This window comes from Artemia sp. Qi Xiang Cuo, chromosome 8 (genome assembly GCF_049724085.1).
Source record: "Artemia sp. Qi Xiang Cuo chromosome 8, ASM4972408v1, whole genome shotgun sequence".
NCBI classification, from domain to species: domain Eukaryota; kingdom Metazoa; phylum Arthropoda; class Branchiopoda; order Anostraca; family Artemiidae; genus Artemia; species Artemia sp. Qi Xiang Cuo.
In genome coordinates this window covers 48,111,206-48,137,983 of record NC_142801.1, presented here as the reverse complement: position 1 = coordinate 48,137,983, position 26,778 = coordinate 48,111,206, and the positions used below count along the sequence as shown (strand labels likewise).

At 36.0% G+C, this 26,778-nt stretch overlaps 1 protein-coding gene across 1 annotated transcript in view; it reads left to right on the top strand.

The window, feature by feature from the left end:
• LOC148949495 (uncharacterized) overlaps positions 1–26,778 on the top strand; it is a 216,254-nt gene that overhangs the window by 6,788 nt on the left and 182,688 nt on the right. The window contains exon 2 of the mRNA XM_089093515.1: positions 22,885–22,964. Coding sequence (XP_088949641.1) covers positions 22,885–22,964 — 80 coding nt within the window. The remainder of the gene's footprint in view (positions 1–22,884; positions 22,965–26,778) is intronic.

Here is a 26,778-nt window from a genome sequence, read left to right as displayed (position 1 = left end):
ACTTAAAATGAACAATAATTATTCCGTTTATGAAAGGGGCTGTCCCGTCCTCAACCCCTAGGTCTTTACACTAAAGTAACGTAAAGAGCAAGGAGTGAAGGAGGGGACAGTCCCTTTCATATACGGTATAATTGCTGTTCGTTTTAAGTTTTAATGTTGCTCCTTACTTTCAGTTAAAAAAAACTTGTTTTTATTACTTAATCTCATAAAGACGATACTTTTGTCAGCATATGAAGAACCGTGGATATTGCAATTATATCTGTCTGGTTTATATGCAAAGTAACACAAGAGACGAAAATTAACATACAAGACAGTAGTAAAGAATTATGGTATACAAAGTAATATTTTGCAGAGATAGTCACTAGTGATAAGTCTCTTGGGGTGGCAACATGATTGGAAGATTTTTGTGGATTTGAGGAACCAAATTTTTTTTGGGGTGGCGCATACATTTTTGGGGAAGTCCCTAAAAATTAGGGACAGTGCAAGCCCTGCTTGATTTCTAATCAGGAAAATCGAAATACTTAAACCACTAAAGAAAAGAAAAGCTTCGACTTTGCGGTTGACGCAATAAAGAATTGCCGCAAAATTAATTCAAAGTCAACCAAACACCGCCGCCTCTTCCAGCGACGTTGTGACACTTCAGTGGCGGTCAACCGAGCCTCTCGTTGGCAGTGTTTGGTTGATGCGCTGGCGTGGTGCTGGAGTCAGGGTAAGACACAGAGCGCTAAAAACATCAGAATCGACTTGAGAGCAAAATCTATGTCATGATAAGATGTGTCTTAAACTCTCTTTGTCCCCAAAATCAAAATTTTCCCAAACTTTAGACTTTTATAAATATTTCTAAATCAACATAAAAGAGAGCACTAAAGACGTCAGAATCGGTTATAGAGGACAAATTATTTTATGGGAAGATGTTTTTGAAATCCCCATTCCTCCCAAACTCAAAATTTTCTAAAATTCTACTTTAGGAGCTTTTTAAATATTTCTAAAGCGCTAAGACATAGAGTGCTAAAAACATCAGAATCGACTTCAGAGGACGCGTTATATCACGGGAAGAGGTTTTTAAAATCCCCCTCCCCCCCAATAAAAATACCCCCGTGGAAAATAAGACTTTTCAAATTTCAAATTATCAACCAGAGTTTTGAGCATGAAGGGGGAATGGGATGAATGGTAAGGGGGATTTCAAAATCATCTTCCCATAACATAATTTGTCCTCTGAAGTCGATTCTGATATTTGTATCGCTCTATCTATTAGTGCTTTAGAAATATTTAAAAAGCTTCTAAAGTAGAATTTGAGAAAATTTTGAGTTTGGGGGGAAGGAGGATTTGAATAACCTATTCCCGTGATATAACGTGTCCTCTGAAGTCAATTCTGATATTTTTAGCCCTCTATCTATTAGTGCTTTAGAAATACTTAAAAAGCTTCTAAAGTAGAATTTCGGAAAATTTTGAGTTTGGGGGGAAGGAGGATTTCAAAAATATCTTCCCATAACATAATTTGTCCTCTGAAGTCGATTCTGATAGTTGTAGCACTCTATCTATTACTGCTTTAGAAATATTTAAAAAAGCTTCTAAAATAGAATTTTGGAAATTTTTGAGTCTGGGGGGAGGGGATTTAAAAAACATCATCCCATGACAAAAATTGTCCTCTCAAGTCGATTCTGAGTTTTTTAGTTTTCTATCTATTAGTGATTTAGAAATATTCAAAACCCCTTCTTAATTATAATTTTGGAAAATTTAGAGTTAGGGGGTACGGGGGATTTAAAAAACATCTTCCCATAATATAACGTGTCATCTGAAGTCGATTCTGGTTTTTTTATCACTCTATCTCTTAATGCTTTTGTAATTTTTAAAAATATAATTTATTATATTTTTTGTAAATTTTTAGTTTGGTGGGACGGGTGATTTTAAAAACCTCTTCCCTTGATATAAAGTGTCCTCTGAAGTCGATTCTGATGTTTTTAGCACTCTATCTATTAGTGCTTTAGAAATATTTAAAAAGCTTTTAAAATAACATTTTGGAAAATTTTGAGTTAGGGGGGAAGGGGGATTTTAAAACCCTCTTCCCGTGATATAACGTGTCCTCTGAAGTCGATTCTGAAAATTGTAGCGCTCTATCTGTTATTGCTTTAGAAATATTTAAAAAAGCTACTAAAGTATAATTTTAGAAAATTTTGAGTTTGGGGGGACGGGGGATTTTAAAAACCTCTTCCCGTGATATAAAGTGTCATCTGAAGTCAATTATGATGTTTTTAGAACTCTATCTATTAATGCTTTAGAAATATTTAAAAAGCTTCTAAAGAATAATTTTAAAAAATTTTGAGATTGGGGAGACGGGGGATTTTAAAATCCTCTACCCTTGATATAACGTGTCCTCTGAAGTTAATTCTGATGGTTTTAGCACTGAATGTATTAGAACTTTAGAAATATTTAAAAAGCTTTTAAAATAAAATTTTGGAAAATTTTGAGTTAGGGGGGAAGGGGGATTTTAAAAACCTCTTCCCGTGATATAACGTGTCCTCTGAAGTCGATTCTGAAACTTGTAGCGCTCTATCTATTAGTGCTTTAGAAATATTTAAAAAAGCTTCTAAAGTAAAATTTTGTAAATTTTTGAGTTTGGGGGGAAGGGGGATTTTAAAAACCTCTTCCCGTGATAAAACGTGTCCTCTGAAGTCGATTCTGATGTTGTGAGCTCTCTATCTATGAGAGCTTTAGAAATATTTAAAAAGCTTTTAAAATAAAATTTTTGAAAATTTTGAGTTTGGGGGGAAGGGGGATTTTAAAACCCTCTTCCCGTGATATAACGTGTCCTCTGAATTCGATTCTGAAACTTGTAGCGCACTATATGTTAGTTAATTATAAATATTAAAAAAAGCTTCTAAAGTAAAATTTTGGAAAATTTTGAGTTTGGGGGGAAGGGGGATTTTAAAACCCTCTTCACATGATATAAAGTGTCTTCTGAAGTCAATTCTGAAGGTTTTAGAGCACTATCTATTAGTGCTATATAAATATTTAAAAAGCTTCTAAAGTAGAATTTTGGAAAATTTTGAGATTGGGGGTAAGGGGGATTCCAAAAACATCTTCCCGTAACGTAAATTGTCCTCTGAAGTCGATTCTGTTATTTGTAGTGCTCTATCTATTAGTGCTTTAGAAATATTTAAAAAGCTTCTAAAGTAGAATTTTGGAAAATTTTGAGTTTGGGGGGAAGGGGATTTCAAAAACATCTTCCCATGACACAAATTGTCCTCTAAAGTCGATTCTGCTGTTAGTAGCGTTCAATGTCTTAGCGCTTTAGAAATATTTAAAAAAGCTTCTGAAGTAGAATTTTGGAAAATTTTGAGATTGGGGGGAAGGGGGATTTCAAAAACATATTCCCTTAACATAATTTGTCCTCTGAAGTCGATTCTGTTATTTGTAGCACTCTATCTATTTGTGCTTTAGAAATATTTAAAAAGCTTCTAAAGTAGAATTTTCGAAAATTTTGAGATTGGGGGGAAGGGGTATTTCAATAACATCTTCCCGTGATATAACGTGTCCTCTGAAGTCGATTCTGATGTTTTTAGAACTCTATCTATTAGTGCTTTAGAAATATTTTAAAAGATTCTAAATTAGAATTTTGGAAAATTTTGAGTTTGGGTGGAAGGGGGATTTTAAAAACCTCTTCCTGTGATATAACGTGTCCTCTGAAGTTTATTCTGATGTTTTAGCACTCTATCTTTTAGTACTTTAGAAATACTTTATAAGCTTCTAAAGTAGAATTTTAGAAATTATTTAGTTTGGGTGGAAGAAGGATTTCAAAAACATCTTCCCATGACATAATTTGTCCTCTAAAAAGGATTTGGTTATTTTTACTGGTCTCTCTTGTCAAATCCTTTCCCTAATTAATACAGTTTAAATGGTCTTATCAACACAGAGGTGTTTGGCATGTGCCTGCTACCCTCAAGGGTAAGGGTTTCTGATAAGCAAAGTCGTGACATCACTACAAAACTGGTTTTATTATACCATAAAAATAGTCAGCAAGGATAGGAAATTAAATGGTTTAGGATTTAAATAGGATTTTGGAATATATTATAATGAACAAGGTTAAAAGCTGAAGTTGTTTAAGGTAAGCAATGATTTATAATTATGATATTAATATATGATGAAATTTGAGTTAAAACAACTAGTAATGCGCATTCATTTACCGTTATATAGCGGGGGGGGGGAGGAGTGGAGGTAAGTACTTCAAAATACCTTCAAGGGACATACCTTAGCATGTACATCCATCCCTGAAAGTTTCATTTTCCTAACCCAACCCCTTTCCAAGATAGCCAAAAGTAACTAAAGTAGAATTTTACCAATTGCCACTATAAATTGTACTTATAGATAGCATTTACCTAGTGTTCATCCCAGCCATTGGTTGAGCAAGTCCATTGATTTTGAATTGAAGTTAGGTTGTATTAATATTTTGTATTTTTGTCACTGCTAATTAAAAAAAAAAAAAAAACAGAATTAACAATGACTAGGATGAAAGCTATCTACAGAACAATTTATAGCAGCAATTTCAAAAGATTTATGCTATGTGATGATGATAGGGTAGAGAATTTTTTTTCTTTTAAGTTTGAAAAAGAAGGAAAAAAGAGGAAAGACTTGATGATAAGGGTTCTTCCCTTGGATAATATGTTAACTAGGACCATTATACATATTTTAAAGTAAGAATTGTTTTCTTAGCATGTCTCTCTATCAGGATAGGTTGCAAAAAAAACCCAAAATTACTGCCTGGGCTTGGCATCTATCAGGAGGATCAATTCTAAATTTATACCACTACTTTTGGCTATCTTGGGAAAGGGTTAGGTTAGGAAAATGAAACTTTCAAGGATGGGTCTACAGATTTAAAGTATATCCCAGGAAGGTATTTGGAGTACAACAAAATTGTTTTCAGCTTCACAATTTTGTTCAATCCCAATTTATAAGGTTTTAAAGATATGCAAATACATTTATTAAATTTTGAAAAAAAAAAAAATTTATAGCCTTTCACTTAAAATTCTACTCAAATAACAGGAATTGCATTTCCAGAACTGAAGCCAGAGAAAAAGAAACTGATAACTGAAAATTAAGGTAAAATGTTGTTTTGTGTAAATTTTAATTGGTATAGACCTGTTGTGTAGACACATTTCAGGGCCCTCTAGAGAGAGAAAAAGTGGAGGTAGGTAGGCTACTTCAAAATACCTTCCCAGGACATACTTCAGCCTGTAGACCCACCCCTGAAAGTTTCATTTTCCTAGCCTAACCCTTTTCTAAGATAGCCAAATCTAGCTAAAGTAGAATTTTACTATTTTAGGATACATTTTTTAGGAATAAGTTTAATTTAAATGCATATAGAAAAAATCCTCAGTGTGAATTTAGGACCAGTACTGGTTGTAAGTAGATATGTTAAGGAAACAATTCTTATTTCACAGGCTAATATGAAAAATTATCCTAGTCAACATATTATTCAAGGGAAGCACCTTTATCTGGTAAATTTCTAGGTGGCACTATAATTTAGCTAAGATGAAAGTGAAAAATGTCATTTGATGCCTTTTTTTATGCTCTTTCATAATTTAATCATTGCTTCTGGGGCTAATTGCACCTTGAGCCCTTAAAGGGAACCTGAAGATATTTTATATGAATTTTGAAAGAGCATAATAAAAACATCAAATGATGTTTTTCATTTTCATCCTAGTTAACTTACATGGCCCACTGCAAAGTTACCATGAAATTTATCCACCCCACCCCCCTTAATGTGCAAATAAATACCCTTAATTAGAATATACCATGAATTGTTGATGGCAAAGTTTCAAATTGCAAAATCCAGTGCTATTGTTGTTAACAGCATTTGAAAAACTTGAAATGTTAGGAAAATGGTTTATATTTGAGTTGCCGACTAAATAAGGTTTGAATTGTCATAAATGAATATAATGCTCTTGAACAACCTATTTATAAACTAATGATATGTTCTCAACCACTTTTCAATAACTTAACTAGTGTTGATAACTTCTTTGTGTGGCTACAAAAATGAAATGCCTTTAGGGCCCCTTTAAGGGCTGAAGATGCAAATAGCCCCAGAAGCTCTTAGCCAAATTATAGTGCCACCTAGAAATTTATCCTCACTAGGCTATTTTCCTTGTTTTTTCCAGTTTTACAATCATGTTTTTCAATATTTTGTCTTTTTTCCAAGTCTTGAAAATTGTTTTAAAACAAACAGCTAATCTAACATAACCACACCTAACCTAAATTTATTAATATGTCCTTTATGCAGATGGCAGTGATGGTGTTTAACTCCTATATAGAATAATTGAAAATAGAAAAATGCAATCAAATATGTTCATTTTTCACAGTTTGGTTAAAAATAATTATACAACAGTGGAAATAGTGATGATAAAAGTGCTCCCCCTGGAGAATATGTTAACTAGGATTATTATGCATATTATGAAGCAAGAATTGTTTTCTTAATATGTCTCCTTATGACCAGTACTGATTCTAAATTTATACTACTTTGTGCAATTTTCAAAGCTTTAGAATAGGCTACAGAAAGAGTAGACATAGGAATTTAAAAACAGATTCCAAGACAATATCTTAGGCTCTGATGTCATTCCTGGAAGCTTCACTTATCTGCCCTAGATCAACAGATTTCTAAGGTCTCGAAAGCTGCTAAAGTGGGGTTTTACCAAGATGTTTACATTTCTCAGGGCTCATACTCAAAACTCACCTTGCCAGCATGGATACCAAATTTTGATTTTATAATCATACCTTGGTACTTGTTAATTATTCAGAACACACTCAAGCTCTTGATCTGAATGAAAGACCTGAGAAAACCAGTTTCATAGCCACAAAGACAAGTGACAGGTGACATGATGCAAAATGTGTTAGCTAGCCTACAATTATTCTGCATACTATGAAGCAAGAATTGTTTTCTAACCTCAAGCTGTCCAAACACTTTACCCCCACCCTGTAATGTGCAAATATATAGCCCAAATTACATAATATTTTATATATTTAAATAGTCTCTGTTAAATTTTTGATGTGTAGCAGAGCTTAGAGACAAATATTTTTTCAAGGTACCGTAATGAAAAAAGTAAAGCAATTACAAAAAAATACACAGAAGAATAGCCTGAAAAACTAGAAATAGCTTAAAGAACTGATTTTTTTATTTATTTTTAGCAATATATACTTACCATTCATTACTGTGAAACAATTTTTTTTTGTTTTTTGCTCCAACCAAATTATTTAGAAAAAAATGCTATTAGAAAATGCAGTCCAAACTAGAACTCATATTGCCCCTACTAAGGGTCAAACCCTATTGCTAAGCAGCCAACTATGGGCTAACCCCCCTTTATTTTTAATCTGCTGTTATACTTCCATGGTGTTTCCCTACTCTGCTTTCTTTCCTTTGGTCTCCTTATAGTTTACTTTATAGTCCATGATTCCCAGGGAGGGCCATACCCCCTCCCTAATGCAGGCACCCATGTTTATGACTAAATGCAGAGTCCTGGTTAAAATGGTAAATTTTTCCTTTTCTCCATAAATCAGCTAAGATAAAAGTAAAGACATCACCCAATGCCTTTTTTATGCTCTTTTCAGTAATATTTGATTGTGGTGAAAATTCTATTTTAAGTTCTTAAAAGGCCCTAAAAACTTACTCATTTTTGTCACCATAGACAAAAAAAGTTACCATCCCTAGAAATTTGTTTAAAGAGTGATTATAAAGATAGCCTATGCACCACTTGTTTGTAAACCAGTTATTCAAAAGTATTGTATTCTAATGTCATTGATTCATAATAATCTTCTCTGCAAAAATTTGAATTAATAAATGGCATTCTAAAATTTCAAATGTTCTTTTATGTCTGTATAAAAGGGCATGCTTTCTACATGATATGCTTTTTAGTAACCTTGCAGTAATGAACAGAAAAAGTAAGCAAAAATATACTGTTCGATTTCCTCCTTCAAAAATAATGGGGAACAAATAGAAGAAGGCATATGCTGGAAAAATGTCAGCATGGCCACCATTTGAAGCTGTGTGTAATTTAGCATGCTCTTCTTCATTTTTGTAGAAGGAAGACAATTGCTTTATTTGTTGCATAATTGTTCTGTTCACTGTTGTAATGTTACCACAAAGTTTAATGCACAGAAAAGCGCACCTTTATATACAGATGTTAGGAAAACATCTGGGATTTTAGTATAACATTAATAAATTTAAATTTTTATTTAATTAGGCTATATGTTCTTTGAATGAATCAATGCTTTCAGTATATGTAACTTTAAAGTAATGGATTTAATAATCAAATTGTAAGTTTTAACTAATTTTTAACATAAAATCATAGTTTAAAAACTATGGATAAAATAATAAGTTACTATAAAGAAGGCATCAATTGATTTGTTCACTTTCTTCCAAGCTAAGTAATGCAAAAAAGGAAAAAATTACCAATAAAACTCTACTTTAGTGACTTTTCTCTAAACTTGGTGAGCTTGACGCGGCTGATGATACCCTCAGTTATGCTATTTATGTGGAAGATGAAGAGTAGTGGCCCTATTATGCTCCCCTGGATGATGCCACTTGGTACATTAGCTTTTGATGACAATGTGTCTTCCACTTTAACAATTTGTCTACAGTCCAATAGAAAGGTAGATATCCACAAAATCATTCTGTCCAACCAGAGTTCAACCTGTTAACACCTATTTGGTTTATGTCTTTCCGCATTAAACTCAGTGACAAAGTTGATTAACTGTGACCTAATTCCCGGATTTTGTCACCAGCCATCAGGTGAATTGAACTTTTTAACCCTTTATATTAAACAACCAAATGACTAAAGGACAACCAATTTAGTGACAAAGTTGATTAACTGTGACTTAACTTCCGGATTTTGTCACCAGCCATCAGGTAAATTGAACTTTTTAACCCTTTATATCCATCAGCCAAACATCCCCATTAATCAACCAAAGGACTTTAAAAGAGTGTGTCCTGAGTGTAGATTAAGGGCAACAATCAATTGCCTGGTATGTAGTACTTGCAACTCTTCCATTCATGAGCAATGTGCGGGGATAGAACGTTCCCAGTGGAATAAGAACTGGATATGTTTGGATTGTTCCTCAAAACAAAACACCACCAAAAATCAAGAATATACCACCCCTAATTCTTCGAAAGCTAATGATACCCCACGACGCCGATTGTCAGGAATAAATTCTTCGAAAACTAGTGATACCCCACGACGCCGATTGTCAGAAATAAATTCTTCCTTAAAAGAAATTTTAGATGATATCAAGTCGTCCCCCCTTGCCAAAGGGATGGTAAAGCTTTCATTGCAGCCCAAAGCGAGTATCAGACTACTCCCCTACCAGATTTAACCGGTGTTGCCAGTTGCCTGACTGATTTTCTGCTAGAAACTACAGATGCCAGTACCCAGACGGATTTTGAATCTAATTGTGAGCCTTCTAATGATGCCTCCTGACAGACTGAAAATTTTCCTTGTGGCAATTGTGATTCCAGTCCCCTATGTGACCCTTCTCTCCCCTCCCTCTTAGTGCCGAAAAAAAAAACTCGAGTTCATTACCAACAAAATTTTTACTTTCATTGATCTTAGGGGGAATATAATTAAGAACACACTTAAGTCTGTGAATACACATCAACAAATCTCTAATTTGAAACCAACTACAATTCAATCCAGAAGCAACAACTCCCAAGACATGAATATTAATGAAGCAAGTGTCAACTCAAAAATGAATTTAATCGGTGACCTAGTTCCAGAGGTCAGTGACAACTTAAATGAGAACTCATTCAATATTCCAGATCCAGAGGTCAGTGACAATTTAAGTGTGAATTTAAGTGTAAATCGGTTCCTCAAGCCAAATCAGGGAAGAATTCTATTGCCTGCCAATTTCACTTGGCCAACAAGTGTATAAAAAACAGTAATTGTACCTTTGTTCACCCTTGTATATCTTTTTTAACTACTGGTCACTGTAACGATAAGTATTGTTCCCTTTCCCATTCCAAACCCTGCCATGAATTTCAAAGTGGCCTATGTTTTGAAACTAAGTGCATGTTATTACATTTGAAAAACAGGGATTATTGTGCTATAGCCAGGCGCAGTAAAACTTTTAATATGAAAATAGTTACAAGTTCCCAATCAACCCACAAGCAGAGCCCCCTTCATTCAATTAGTAAAATTAGCTCACCAGTTCATACTCTTCCTTTTTTATCCCAAATCCACCCTGCTCACTCAAAAAACTTCCACCTTTACCACCTTGAAAAAAAACTCCCCATTCCCAGCAAAATCCCTTCCCTCTTAACATTCCATTTTAACCCCTCCCAAGTGGAACCCCCTGAAAACAGCACCGTCTTATTTCCCTCCCAAATATTATCAGACAAGAAAGACCCTGGTTTAAAAGATGTGTCCCCCTTCTCTCAATCCCTCCTTGCTCAACCCAACCAGAAGTTTAATCCAGCTTTTCAAATGAATCCCAGCCTTCATCCCGAAAAAGATGCCTCGCCTTTCCCAGATCCACGTTCCTCCCACCCCCCACTGCCTTCCACAATTAACAAACAAAAAATTTCCCTCTTTAGTAACCGTTTTACTTTCCCAAAGTTGCTTGTTACGAACGCCGAAAGCCTGAATTTCGACAAATTGATCGAGCTAGAGGTCCTCTGTCAAGTACACAAAATTGATGTAATTGCCGTAACTGAGGTCCAAGCGAAGAACCCCGATTTATTGAAAATTAATAACTACTCCCAATTCATAAAACTTCGTCCTCATAATCACCCCCCAGGTAAAAAGGGAGGCGGAATACTATTATTTGTAAATAATTATCTCTTTTCTAAATTAATTCATACTCCCAACCTTTCAGATTACAATGAAATCATTTGGGTAAGTGTAAGACCCAAAGTTTTACCACGCCCCTTTAATTTGATTGTGTTTTGCTGCTTCTATCATTCCCCAAATCAAAATGCTGCACAAAGACAGCAATTCTACCAACAACTGCATAGTAGTGCCGACTTTGTCCTTTGCAAATTCCCAAATGCCGGTATTTTCTTAGTAGGTGATGCTAATGACCTGAAGTTGAATTCCCTTTGTAGTTCCCTAAACTTAAAACAAATAGTAAAAATACCAACAACAAAAGGAAATTCAACCCTTGATCTGATTTGCAACAATATGCAGGCTTTCTATGCCCCTCCTGTCCCCTTGCCCCCATTAGGAGGAAGTTACCATTTTTGTTTATTATGAAGCCTCTCAATAGCTATAAACATACTTTTTCTGTTACTGAGTTCTCTTATCGCCCAATTTCTAATGATGGCCTTTACACATTTGGATCTTGGATTACCAATGAAAACTGGCTGGCTCTCAAAGGAAAAAATGACATTAATTTTAAAGTCTCTGAATTCCAAAATCTGATTAAAACAAATTACATAAAGTCCTTCTCTGTGAAAAATTAAAAACATGTTCTAATGACAAACCATACATTACTACCCAATTGAAAAAATTAATTAGAATTAAATTGAATCTACTAAAGAGTGGTAAAACATCTGAAGCGATCTCACTGCGTAAACATATTCTTCTTCTTCTATTTCACAGCAGGCGGGCTTTTCAATTGATACTATTTAGCCCTTTTCCTTTTGCTTCACTCTGTGGGCTACAGAGCTACTGGCTTGGTTGTCTCTTATTTGTTAGATATTCTCAGATATCTTTCAGTAGATCTTTCGACTCAAGGAGTTCGACTTTTCGAACTCGATCTTTCGACTCAAGGATTTCGACTTTTCGAACTCGATCTTTCGACTCAACATATAAAAAGAGAAATACGTAAATCTTCTTCTTCATATGACAAATGCAAAGTCCAGGATTTATTTTCTACAAAGCCAAAACAAAGGTATAATAGAATAAAGAAAATTTGTGGGAAAACACATAATAATATAGATTTCCATTTCCAAGAAGACCCTTTAGTTACAGGCAATGATTTGAACAGGTTTCTTTCTACCATGGTTCAAAACCTCCCTCCCCTTTCTTCTGACTCTCCTTATGCTCTTTGCTCTCTCAATTTTCCCGTTATTTCGCCCTCGGATGTGAGACAAAAATTAAGAACATTAAAAAGTGTAGTACATGTCCGCTAGACATCCTGATTGTACTAATTAAAGGCTTTGCCGACAATCTCTCAGAGCCTTAGTCCTTACTTTTTAAGTAAATTACCTCTACTGGTATATTCCCAAATTGTTGGAAACTAGGTTTTATTACTCCCGTAAAAAAGAAAGGTAACAATCAAGATTTCGATGGTGTCCATCCCATTACTCTTACTCCAGTTTTTTCGAAGTTATATGAAATCTTTTTAACCGAGTGGTTGAAAGTAAAGATAATCACAAATGTTGACCAAAGACAGTTCGGAAACCTACGCTCTACATCTACCACCCACTATCTTGTTCACCTTATGGACGCAATATGTAACACACTCAAAAAACCCAATACCTGGCTCAATGTTATCGCAGTTGACTTGCAAAAAGCTTTTGATTTAATCAACCACAATATACTATTAAAAAAGCTATCTAATGACTTTCAAGTCGATCCTTATTTAATTAGAATAATTGCGTCTTTCCTCTCTAACAGAACCCAAGTCGTGAAATACCTGAATGTATATTCTGATCCCCTCCCAATTTATAATGGTGTGCCCCAAGGAACCCTCCTAGGTCCAATTTTATTTCTTACAATGATAAACAACCTTGGTTTTTATTTTCCGGATAGATGGAAATTCGTTGATGATGTAACTATCCTACAGACATGTTCCAAAAATTCAAAAAGCAACCCAATGGACATCTTGGAATCGATATCAGCTGAAGCTCTTACTGTTGATATGAAAGTCAACTGTTCTTACTATTAATTTCCTTAAAACTCCCCCTTCTTTCTCTGGTCCAATCCCCCCTGAAATGTCTGTTACCACTATGAAATTACTGGGCGTTACCATCTCAAGTGACTTAAAATGGGATTGTCATATTAATGACATCTTAAAACGTGCAAATGACGCATTTTCCCTCCTTAAACTTCTTGAAAAATTTAAATGCCCTAAATTGAACTGTTTGAGGATTTTCCTGTCATTTGTACGCCCAACCCTTGAGTACGCCTGTCCTGTATGGCATCCTGGCATATCCATTGAATTGTCGGACAGAATAGAGGCAGTCCAAAAAAGGTGCCTATGATCTATCTTCAATGAGGGTAAAGTACCGTATATTTCCCTTCTTAGGAGAGCTAATCTTATCACCCTTAAGGAAAGGAGAGCAAAAATTACCTTGTGTTTTGCTAACAATGCCCTTCATAACCTTCGAACAACTCCACTTTTCCCTGGTCAATATTCACCGCTTTGACCCCGCCTCCCGCGTTCTGTGTCAACAAAAATCCCCCTTCTTGCCCCAATAAGAGTTTGCACTGAAAGATATAGAAGAACTTTTATCCCTTACATAGTTGAATTTTTCAACCCGTGCCACTCCGCTGCCTCCCCCCCCCCCCCCTCACTCACTCTTTACCTCATAGTTATTAATTTTAATGCCCATTTTGCAAATTTGGAGGTTTTATTTTTATGTTTGTTAGTCACCAACTAACTTAATTTTACGTTTTAATTTTACTTTATCCCCTTGTTAATTTTACGAGTTTTCGTGTTTTTTTTGGCATTTTTGCTGACTTGACATTGGCCTTCTAATTTTATGAGTTTTTTTTGTTTTTGTTTTTTACATTTTTACGTTTTTGACATTGACCCTTTTATAATTACCTGTTGTTTTTCGACTGTTTGTTTTTGTTGTTCTTTTTTCGCTTTATTTGACGCTAAAGTGCGAATTCGGCCCTTTTGGGCTTGTGATAGCAGTTTTTCAGCAATAAATCTTATCTTATCTGCTCACTTATACCAAAGGTACGAAGTTGTGAGAGTAGGGTGCTATGGGAGACTTTATCAAAGGCTTTTTCAACATCAAACAGAACCACCAGAATACTCAGGCCACTTTCCAGGGCTGTTATCCACTCGTCCAAAACTTCCAGGAGCTGATTTGTGCAGTTGCTTCTTGGAATGAAGCTGAGCTGTTCTGCACTAATCAGTTGATTTTCAGATACAAAATTCCTAATCTTGTCGCGGACTAATATTTCCATAATCTTGGAGAGCTGGGAAGTTAGGCTTATTGGCCTGTAGTTGGAGGCACTGCATTTGTCCCCCTTCTTATGTGTGGGCACAACATTCGCTTGTTTCCATTTAGCTGGGACTATACCATGCTGCAGGGATGTATCAAACAGGTGAGTAAGTGGCTTTGCAAGTTCTTCAGCAGCAATCTTCAGCCACCTGGCTGCTATACCATCAGGTCCGGGTAATTTGTTTGGAACTATTTCCCTGAGTAGTTTGAACACATCACCTTGCCCAACCTTGGTTTCCTTCATCTGCGGTTGATTTGTTGGACTTACAGGGCTGTCAGTAGTAGTGCTGGCTTCTGGGGATTTGGTAGTATATACTGAGCTAAAGAACTGGCTCAGTACTTCTGCTTTTTCAGCTGGGGTGGTGGGTTTATTGCCATTTTCTTGCTTCAGGTCAGGGATTCTAGTTCTACTAGTGAGCTTTTTGTTGACATGTTTCTAAAAAATTTTGGTTGGCTTTTGCCTTGCCAGCAACATACTGTTCCTGCTCCTTTTCAACTTTTCTGGATTCACTGCGGACTTTATTGCTAGCTTGTCAGTATGCTTTTTTGTTCTCATTGCTCCTGAATTTTCTTAAATTCTTTAACTTCCTTTGTTTAATGGTAATCAGTCGCTTCATATTTGGATCTAACTTTGGTAGAGTTTTGGGGACTGTTTCCTTGCTAGTGACTGAGTAGCAAGTAACTGCTGTTTTGATGGTGTCAGTGACTGGTTGTAGCTGATTGTTTACATCATCTTTGAGCCTCATGCATTCCCAGTCTACACTTTGCATCATGCTCTTGTACTTAGCTGCATCTAACCTGGTTATGGTCTTCTTTGTATATTTATTTGGCTATGCTGAGTTTAGTCTAATCTCTGCTGATATGCTACAGTGGTCACTTCTCCCCAGGGGTGCTGTGACTACTATTTCAATAATTGTCTCAGGCTGGTTGGTTGGTCAGCAATAAATCTTATCTTATCTGCTCACTTATACCAAAGGTACAAAGTTGTGAGAGTAGGGTGCTATGTGGGACTTTGTCAAAGGCCTTTTCTACATCAAACAGAACCACCAGAATACTCAGGCCACTTTCAAGGACTGTTGTTCACTCGTTCAAAACTTCCAGGAGCTGATTTGTGCAGTTGTTTCTTGGCATGAAGCCAAACTGTTCTGCACTAATCAGTTGATTTTCAGATACAAAATTCATAATCCTGTCGCGGACTAATATTTCCATAATCTTGGAGAGCTGGGAAGTTAGGCTTATTGGCCTGTAGTTGGAGGCACTGCATTTGTCCCCCTTCTTATGTGTGGGCACAACATTCGCTTGTTTCCATTTAGCTGGGACTATACCATACTGCAGGGATGTATCAAACAGGTGAGTAAGTGGCTTTGCAAGTTCTTCAGCAGCAATCTTCAGCCACCTGGCTGCTATACCATCAGGTCCGGGTAATTTGTTTGGAACTATTTCCCTGAGTAGTTTGAACACATCACCTTGCCCAACCTTGGTTTCCTTTATCTGGGGTCGATTTGTTGGACTTACAGGGCTGTCAGTAGTAGTGCTGGCTTCTGGGGATTTGGTAGTGTATATTGAGCTGAAGAACTGGCTCAGTACTTCTTCTTTTTCAGCTGGGGTGGTGGCTTTATTGCCATTTTCTTGCTTCAGGTTAGGGATTCAAGTTCTACTAGTGAGCTTTTTGTTGACATGTTCCCAAAAAATTTCTTGGTTGGTTTTGGCCTTGCTGGCAACATACTGTTCCTGCTCCTTTTCAAATTTTCTGGATTCACTGCGGACTTTATTGCTAGCTTGTCAGTATGCTTTTTTGTTCTCCTTCCTCCTGAATTTCCTGAATTTCCTTTGTTTATGAGTTTCGTCTAATCTCTGCTGATATGCTGCAGTGGTCACTTTTCCCCAGGGGGGCTGTGACCGCTATTTCAATAATTGTCTCGGGCTGGTTGGTTTGGAACGAATTCAAGAATATTTTCTTTTTGTCCATCTCTGGAACATGTTGGCTCTTGGATTAATTGGGACAGGTGGAACTCATTTAGCACATCTTTAAATAGATGGGTGTCCACATCTGCAGCAGTCCATGTTAATTCCGGCAGATTAAAGTCACCCACAATGTACACTGTTTGTTTTGGGATTTCCACTTGCCTGGTCAATTCTGCTCTTATTTCCTCAATGACAAGTTTCTTTCTGTCAGCCCCTCCAGATGGTGAGCAGTAGACACAATAAACTGTGAAACTGTTAATTCCTGTCACTATATTTACAGTAACAAATTCAGCACTAGATATGGTTTGATGGTGTACTAAGCATGATTCCACTAAGAGATATTTGGCTGTGTATATGGCAACACCCCTGCCCGTTGCTTTGGGATTACTTATCAAGTTGTAGCTGTCTATCTGGATCTCACATTGTTCAAATGGTTTGCCATTTTTGGGGTTTACTTCAGTAATACAAATTACATCAGGACACAAACTTGCTACCGTTAGCTTAAGCTCCGTCATTTGAGGAAGCAACTGGTCAGCATTACAATAATACAGCTTGCGGTTACTACTATTTACCTGCAGCCTTGAGGCTTTGTCTGTTAAATTTTTCGAAGCAGAATTTTTCCGCCCCTCGTCAATACCTCTAGGGAAGGGTTTATTTAAGTTTCTTGTTTGCTCCTGCTTGGGCTTGCTGTCAGGGATTTTCCGTTTTTTTCTTGGTTGCTATTTTTTACCCCACCAGAGCCTATATGGTTTCTAGTTGTTTGTACAGTGTCTCTGCTGCTTGGTTTTCTTAGCTTTTAGGGAATGTCGTTTCTGAAGTATACTTTGATCTGCTCACGCTTTTTGTATGATTTCTGAACTGTCTGTTTTTTTTGTGAAAAATGGGAATAATCAACCTGGACGAGAAGAGGGGTCCGGCTTGTGGTTGTGCTTGGTTCGTGTTGCCTGGTGGTCTTTAGCCTAACAGCCTTTACAATCTTCGGTTTGGGCAATCCAAGATCATTCACAATAATACTTTCTACATTTTGATGTCAAGTGTAATTTTTTGTTCAGTAGACTGTGATGCAGGTTTATCCAGGTTTCGAACTACAATGTTAAATTTTCTTTTCTCTTTCAGTATTAATGAGCAGGTGCTCAGTTATCACAGATTCATTTTGTTGCCAGTTTGTTGCTGTTGGTTGGGTTCTGGCCTCAAGTATTTGCAGGCGCTCGTTTAAATCTAGGTAGGCTGAGTCAACATACTCTTGCATTTGGGAATGTGTTACCCTCTCTGCCAGTTCCTTTCTAATTTCAGAGATTTCATCTTTGATGCTTTTGATTGAGGCATTCACTTGCATTATAGCATCATAGAGCTATCAGAAGATAGTTTTGGGCTCATTGGCGGCTGGGGAGCCCCTACCGGGTTTTGCTGACCTTCAGAGTCACACATTAGTACTGACAGGACATTACTATTGAAGAGCATCAATTTAAGCTTCAAAAAGAAAGTGACACTTCCCAAACGTTTCTTAACTTATCAAAGGCACTTCCTGTGCATGCAACACCTGTGGCAATTTCATGCTCAGGGCTCCCATTGATGCTCACTAGACTCCTAAGATATCTAAATATCTCAACCTATTCAATTACTCTTTGCTTTAACTGTTAGCAGCTCAGCAGGTAGTTTATTCACATTATTTTGCATGATTTTTGTTTTTTTGCATGCTTATTGCCAAACTTTTTTGTCCATCTACTTTTGAGAGCTCATTTATATTGAATTGAAGCTCCTCTCTTAAGTGAGAAAGGAATGCTATATCGTATCTGAAGTCTGTATCAAACAAAGTACACGTTTCATTCAACTGGATGCCACCTATGAAGTTGCACATCTGCAGGATGAAGTCAATGAGTGTTGTAAACAGCACTGGGGACAAAATGCACCCCTGTCAAATGCCTGTATTGACTTTGAACCACTCAGTGAGGTCCTCATCATCAGTCCAAACAGCACACATTTGTTGCCTTAGGGGTTACAAAAGGACCAGATAGCACACGAGGTTCTAGGACAGGTTCTGGTGGCTCTCTAATCACTTTAGACTTTTGAAAAAGGCACTAGAACCACAATATCCAATTGAATGAGCATCCTCCAAAGTTTTTATGACCACAAAGGGGAGTTTAAGATGGTGAATGGTGAATAAATTCTGCTAGTTTTAGGGTTCAATGTTACTCTTGGCTTTCATAATAAAAGTATAGACCAAAAATATTCCTGGAAATCAAGAGGGATTGAATATCAATTGTACCTCAATTCCCCCTTCCCTATCTGAAGGCTTAATCAGAATAAGGATGTTTCAGTATTAAAATGCACTCTTTGGGGCATATGCCCCCCCACCAAACCACCAACAAAATGATCTACCGCCCCTCTTTCATAATAGAGGATGTGCACTTAAACATTATTGAAAATAGGTTTACTAAATATGAAGCAAATTAGTTCAGGTAAATGAAGCTTCAAAAAAAAATTCAGTAAACAAAGAAACATATGATTAGGGCTCTATCTGTGAACATCAAGGGTAAGGGGTCAAGATGAGAAATTTTCAGGAAATGTTGAATTAAATTGAAACGCCCTATCTGCTTACAGGTTGTTGAAAGGGCATGTAAGCGATATCTTAGGAACAGTTTAGAGTATTAATTTGAAACTTTCAGTTTCAGGTCATGTTGAGGGGATGCTGAACTAACAAAAATGTATTGTGTTTATGCTAATGCTATTGCTACCATACTCATGGATGGATACCATCCTTAAATATTTACAAAAAGATGAGGCTTATGTTGATGCATGACATACTTAAGGCTTTTGACAGTCTTGACCATAATGTAGTAGTGGAAAAAGCTAAAATTATGGGTGCTGTCCATTTGTTGTATATACGCTTGCTAGTTTTCTTTTTAAAAGATCTCAGAATGTCAAACTCCCTGATAATAAGCCATTTGGATTTTTAGATATTTTTTTTGTAGTTCACCACAAGGCACTAAATTAGGCCGCTTTCATTTCTTATTGTTTTTAACCATATTTTAACAACAATTTGTGAGTGTTTTAAATTTGCTATTGACTTAACTGTCTTATTGCTATGACTAAGCCTTCCGACTTCCAAGCAGTCTGACTTGACAATAATTTTTGATGATCTAAAAGCTGAAATAGGAAAGGTAAAACTGACTGTCAGCAAAACCAAGAGCTTTTATATGACTTTTTCCTTTCAAAGTTAGACAGCCACTCTTCTCATAATCCTCTACTGCTGACAAAGCACACAGTCACAATAGGCTACTTGGAATACTTTTGGATGAAGATCTATGACGGAACTCGCACGTTGACTATCTGACTAAAAAAGGCGCTCCACTATTAGGTTCATTTTCCAACCTGAAGAGATTTCGTATGCCAACTGAGATTTTAAAGTCTATATACTGCGGCTATGTAAGACCTTCTCTTGAGTATGCATGTCCAGCTTGGCATCAGTGTTTGATGAAAAATCAATCAGATAGACATGAGATGATACAAAAAAGACATTCAAAAATTATACTTGGACACAACATATGATGATGCACTGAAACAACTCAACTGGAATTCATTTGATAGTCATAGACATAAGTTGATATATCGATTTGGACTAAATTGTTTGAATTCCCCAACTCATCATGGTTTATTACCTGACCTTGAGAGCCCCCCCCCCCCCTACTGAAGAACCAGTCACTAGACTCTGATAGATAAAAAAGAATTGTCTGCAATTGATGACTTACCCAGCCTCTAGTACTGAGAGATATTGCAAATCATTTGTCCCTTATTTTACTCGGCGTTTTATTAACATTACCTTGACAAATATTTAATGTTTGCTATAGTTTATTTCAGATATTTGCCTGTGAGTACTTTGGAATGAACCAACCATTTATATTTTTCAGTGATATTTTCTGGATAAATGGTCTCTGCTATAATCATGAGCCATGCAAATTGAGTTTTGACGAATATGAATTTTATTTATATCTCATTTTAATTTACTGACCTTGAAGGAGCACTTAATGCTTAAAATTTTTGTGTTGCTGCTTATTTGTTTATCATTTTGATCCTAGTTTTGTGTCTTGGGTTTTTTAACAGTGGTATGCTCATGTTAGCTCCTGCTATTGTAGTGAATAAATATATTCTATTCTATTGCTGCTATGGCTACTATTACAACCGCGGCTAAGGATATTAAGAGTAAAATTTTAGGGAATATTTAGGTGGACATTGAACTAAATCAAAACATACTATTTTCATGCCGGTAGCCAAAATAGCATATGTGCGATTACTCAGGAACAGCTATGAATATTAAGTTGAAACTTTCAGGGCATGTTTAGGGCAAGATTGAACTAACCATAAGGCGCTATATGCGTAATGCTACTACCTCCACTGCTGCTGCTACTTCTGCTACTACAACGACTATTAGGCTGTTATTACTGACATTAAGGCTACTAAGGTAAACCTTTCAGGGAATTTTTAGGGGAATGTGGGACTAAATTACAGCACATTATGTACATGTAGCCTATCAAAAAGGCATATCAGCAATATCTAAGAAACAACTTAAAGTATTACGTTGAAACTATGTGGGCATGATGAGGGGATGTTTAACTTACCAAAAAGGCACAATGTCAATACTACTACTGCTATCACTATTTCGACTCCTTTTGTTCCACTATTGTTTTTTTATTATTATTATTATTATCTATTGGAAAGCTGTTTTTATACAACAAAAAAAGTGGAGCACTCCAAAAAAAGAAGAAAAAAAGAGCACTAGACGTTCTTGGACAAAAGACAGTTCAATAAACACAAAAATAAAGAAGAACATCAATTCTGCTACTACAACTACTACTACCGTATTGCTAATGCTAAGGGTGTTAGGCCTAATTTCTGGGAATGATAAGGGCGGTGTTGAGGTAAATCAAAACACAGTATGTGGATGCAGGCTGTTAAAAGGGTGTATCATCAGGGTATTAAGGCTTAGAGTATCAGATGAAGCTTGCAGGGCATTTTTAGGGGGATATTGAACTTAGTGAAAACACACTATGTGCATATGGGTTATTATAAAGGTATATCAGTAATGTCTTAGCAAAATCTTCAGGTATGAATCTAATACTTGTGGGGTTACTAAAGTCAAAACCACTTTTATTACTATTTTCAGGGAGATAGCCTAAGATTAGTCATACAAATATTTATTGTCTTGCCTCGGAGTTTATTAAATCTAGTTTAAATGGTGTATTTATTTTAAGGGTGCAGCCACTGAATTTAAAAAGGTCCTTACTACTAATCCTCCCTTATATACTCCCCCTACCAGCCCCCCGAGTAAATATAATAACTTGTCTGCTTACCAGCAGATAAGCTGTTGCAGGCTACTGCAACATCATAGGTAGTTGTTTAATGGTTCAGTTTAAAGCTTTTGGTCATATCTGGTTTTTTTTTTTGTAGTTTTGTCTTGATATTGCAATTGTAAGGTGGCATATGACACCCAAAGTTGCTCTTTTTGGTGTCATTTCTGGAGTTGAAAGGCCAGGAAGCATAAAAAGGACACCATTATAATCTCTATGGTTGAATACCCGTAACTGGAGAATTCCCCTTCTTGTATAATCGCCCCCTCTACCCCTTTAGCAACTGAAAGTTATAACCACATTTTGAATAAAAATGCCAAATTAACTAAGTCTTTTAAATTTTGTGTGATAAATACTTTGTATTTATCCTAACAGTAAAGATAAAGTACCAAAACACATTTTTAAGAATTCGAAAGAGCTTGAAACCCTGATGTTTCTTTTTTTTCCACCGCTAGCGGGGCACTGCGATATCGTAGGAGCGTTGAAATGTGTAATCATTGGAGTTTTCACCATTGCGGTCACTATTGGGGTTCTACACCCCCTCATGTATTGGTCACTGGTTTTGACGTCACACAACCTTCTTTTTTTGTGGGGGAAAGGGCTTAGTTCCAATGAATTTTGAGGATTTTCTTGTTTTAATCCTTTATTTTTTATATTAATATGCTTTTAATGAGCAGTTCTCCTAAAATGTCATTAAGAGAGGTACGAGGTAAAACTCAAAATTTAATTTCCTATTTAAAGAAAAACCTCTGTTGCCTTTTTTAGTTTCTTCATGAAATTAAACAGAGATTTGTTTTGTTCTTTTTTTCTAAGGCTTATCGTGATAATTGTTGAAACCTGAAAACGAAGATAATTTAATTTAAGAAAAAGTTTTTCTTACGGAAGTAAAAAGCGAAGTTCAAACTTAAAACGAACAAAAGTTATTGCTTAGTAGTTTCTATAACAAATGTTTATCTACAAAGCTGGTTTAAATAAACTGACTCGTGATATTTTCCTATATTTGTAGAATTCTTAATTTTTTATTTAGATTTTGAGAGAATTAAACCTGTATAGGTCTACTAAAATTCATTGATTTCAAGGATGATGAAATACTGTTGAGAGCCTTATAATTAGTCTTTTCACTTTCCGCTGGCTGCTTGAGGTTTTTTTTGCTCCTAATCCGGTTTTGTGCTTTCAGCAAAGCGCTGTTTTTCTGAAATCTGTATATATACCAAAATATCACAATCCAGTTTATTTGAACCAATTTTGCAGATATATGCCTATATTACCCAAACTACAAGCACTATTTTTTATTCGTTTTAAGTTTGAACTTCGCTGCTTACATCCGTCAGAAAAAAAAACTTCTTTTTGTTAAAAATCTAACTTAACAAAGGACTGACTTGTAAATATGTTTCTCTTTTTTTTTTCCAGGAAATGAAAAAGGACACTACTCGATCGTTCGACCAAAGTATATCCATGAAAGAAGAAAACGAGATATTACTACTTATGTAGTGAGTTCTATAAGTTTATGTCATTTTTAATTAAGGTGTATCAGCTGGGATTTTACTATTGTGGACGATTTAAACACTGTTCCATTCCCAATTGTGGTTTCGCTAAAACAGAACATGAATCCTTCCAAGATCAAGTTGAACCTTCACACTAGAAATTGTTTTAGACATGCTATTTGGCGTATGCATCCGACCACTTGGGCCCAGAAAATTTCGTTTATTGAAACCCTACCCTCGCCTCGGAAAAGGTTTCCCTTTAAAAAAAAATACATGTTTCTTAGGCAAAAATATCTGGAATATCCCTACGTTCTTCACAAATTGCTCTCTAACAGGGAGGGGGGCTTATGTACAAATATAATGTTTGCTAGGATCCATAAAAGGGTGGAAAGCATTTGTATTTACCTATCGATCAGAACTTGTCAACATTGAGTATTATGTTTCCCTGTTTCCTTAACAATGAAATGTTTAAAGCTCAGTTTGTAGTCAATTAAGAAGTTTGAAATGTCTTCCGAAACTTAATTATTTCCGGTCTTGTGCCAGAATGTTGGTTTTGCTGTAATTGAGGATTTATCTGTATCGGTGGTCCATTCGCTATGCCTCGGTAATCCGAGTTAGGCTGGTTTCTTTCTTCTTGTAGTGGAGGCGGAATGTGTTAGTCTTGCAGAGCTTGAGAATAGAATTGTATATTCAAAATTTGTTCGGGAGGGGGGTATTTTTGGGGAGAGTTTTACAAAAAAAACTTCAAAAACGTATCAAAATTTGTTTATATGTTGTTACTTTTTTACGAGTTGGACAAACATTTATTTGGGGGGGGGGGGGCTTCAAACACCCTAACTCCCTGGATATGGCCTTGGCTGTAATTGAGTCGAGGGTGTAGCTGGGAATCCCTTTAATATTAATTTCCTCAATATTGGTAGACATGTTTCTTTGCCACAGGGGTTGGGTTTAATCCATCCGAAAGGAATCTGCTTCTAATACAATTATTTATTTCTATGGGGTATATTTATGTACTGTATATTTTTGCATATTTGCAGAGGGAGGGGGTTTCGAACAGGGGTGGATCCAGGATTTTTTAGGGGGGGGCGCAAAAGAGGTTGATCGGATAACTTGTGGTAGGAGCAAGTTTAGTTAACGCAAACTTGAGTTAGTTAAGTAAATTACGCTACTTATGACAACGTTGGGGGGGAGGGCCTGGATCCGCCACTGGTTTGGCATCTCTAGAATCGCACCCTCAAGCTACGCCTTGGCAAGAATCTGAACAAAATCTCTCAATTTCACTTTTCAGGCTTCTTAATCAAAGTATTTAATATCTGCTATGATTCCTAAGGTTTGCAATAGGTTTCCCAATTTTTGTGCTTGATAAAGGGACTACCTATTTTTCCAAATTTAGGTTTTACTACACTTTCTATGGTGAAAACTCTGGCTAAAAATAAAAAAAGAAGAATAATCATTTTTATGCAAATTAGTTTCAACACACTCTTATGCAAATTTGATCAACTAGAGTTTTTGACTGTAAAGAAGCTGCATATTCTTCACATTAGAAAAAAAAATGAAGGAACTTCGGAATTTATTCTGACTCAAAATTCCATATTCACTTGTTGAATAGTTAAAGTATCATTGGCAGTATTATCGATATTCGCCTATAAATATTTTTGTAGTTGCAAAAGTAAAACTAGACAACAGGATCTAGTTGCAATTAAACTTGACAAGAATCTTCAAAACTAGACTGAGATGACCAGCGCTTTCTGTAGTGCAGTCTGTGTTTTTATATTGTAGGCTACTATTGTAGATATGAAGAACCTTGATTGGTACGATTCTTTTCTTTCATTGTATTTTGGTAACTTGAAAATACAATATGGACTTTTTGCGTTTTAGATCGTAATAGATGGGGGTATTTCTTTGTGCAGCTTTATTCTTATTTATCAGATGTTTGTACCTCCTCCTATCAAAGCCGTACCCAGGATTTTTTTCGGAGGGGGTTTTACTCAAAGTTTTTTTTCGGAGGGGGGTTACACGAAAAACCCTCTAAAACGCATATAAAATTTGTTTATATCCATTTTTGTTACGTTTTTACGAGTCAAACAAACATTTCGGGGGGCGAAGGTTCAAACTGGGTAACCCCCCCCCCCCTCGGATACGGCCCTGCCTCCTATTTATTTTATGTTAAACCATATAATCTAGTTCCTACTTTTGATTTCTTTTCCTATTGCGTGGAATGCTTTACCAACTAGTGCCAAGAATCTTGTTCTTCATGTTCATTTGTTAGATGGCTAAAGAATACTTGGCAGAGTATATATAATATCATTATTTTTGCTGTAACTGGGTTGCAGCGTTTACAACCAGAAAGAGAAAGTTAAACTGTAAACATCGTTGCAGCTCCAAATACTGTTCTGAGTATGTAAAGAATAGTTTCTAAGACTTTAATCCCTACTTTCTCGTTAGTAGAATAGATCTATGCAGTTTGCTTGCCCCTCTGTACCAAACAGGTTTTTTCTAGTAGTTACAGGTCAATACACTCTTTGCCAGGGGAATGACGCGATTTCAAAGTTCACTGCCTTTTTGGTGATAAACCCAAAAAACCAGCACTTTTAAGAGATTTGTTTTCTGGTAAGTATAATCTGGTTTGGTAGGTACAATCTGGTTAGGTGGGTATAATCACAGTGCCTATTCAAAGGTAGCGTGCAATTTAAACTGTATCAATTATTTTATTCCAGTTTTTCTAAAAACCAGTATTGTCTATAACTTAATTTACGTTGGTTAAACTTCCGATGGTTAAGAAAGCGTAACATGTAATTAAAGTATTATGAATGGGATGCTATAATTAGAATTATTTTAAGTTGAAAAATTGTGACGTAAAAATAAATCAGTTATTTGCTTGCGTGTATGTTATTTGCTTGCGTGTATAGGAATTCCCATGTTATTTGCTTGCATGTATAGGAATTCCCTTGTTATTTGCTTGCATGTATAGGAATTCCCATGTTCTGTTCGTTCATGTATAGGAATTCACATGTTATTAGATTGCATGTATAGGAATTCCTATGTTATGTGCTTGCGTGTATAGGAATTCCCATGATATTTCCAAGCATGTATAGGAATTCCCAGGTGCTTTGATTGCAGGTATCGTACTTACCCAGGTATTTGCTTGCATGTATAGGAATTCCCTTGTTATTTGCTTGCATGTATAGGACTTACCAGGGTATGTGCTTGCGTGTCTAGGAAATCCCATGTTATTTTCTTGCGTTTATAGGAATTCCCATGTTATTTGCTTGCGTTTATAGGTCATCCCATTCTATTTTAAGGGCTTATGTCCCCCCCCCCCCATGCGTTTTTAAGAGTTTATGCCCCCTTCCTATGCTATTCCAGGAGCTTATGTTCCTTCCTCTGCTATTATAAGGGCTTTTCCGTGTGGTTTTTATTTACTTTGTACCCATTAAAAACAAAATTTTTGTGTTAAATAAGTAGTTCTTATATCTTTTAAAAGAGATTTACGGGGTTTGAGACTCTCTGTTGCCTGATTCCGTTTGATTTTTCTTTACTTGTTTCTCATTAAAAACGAAATTTTTGTGTTAAATAAGTAGTTTTTGTATCTTTTAAAAGAGCTTTACGGGGATTGAGAGACTCAGTTGCCTAATTCCGTGTTTTGTTTAATGTATGGAGGTTAATTAAAATCGATTTTCTGTTGTTTAGTAATTAGTTTTTTTTTCTATTCTAAGATCTTTACGGGGATTGAGAGAGTCAGTTGCCTAATTCCGTGTGATTTTTCTTTACTTGATGGTCATTAAAAACGAAATTTTCGTGTTAAATAAGTAGTTTTTGT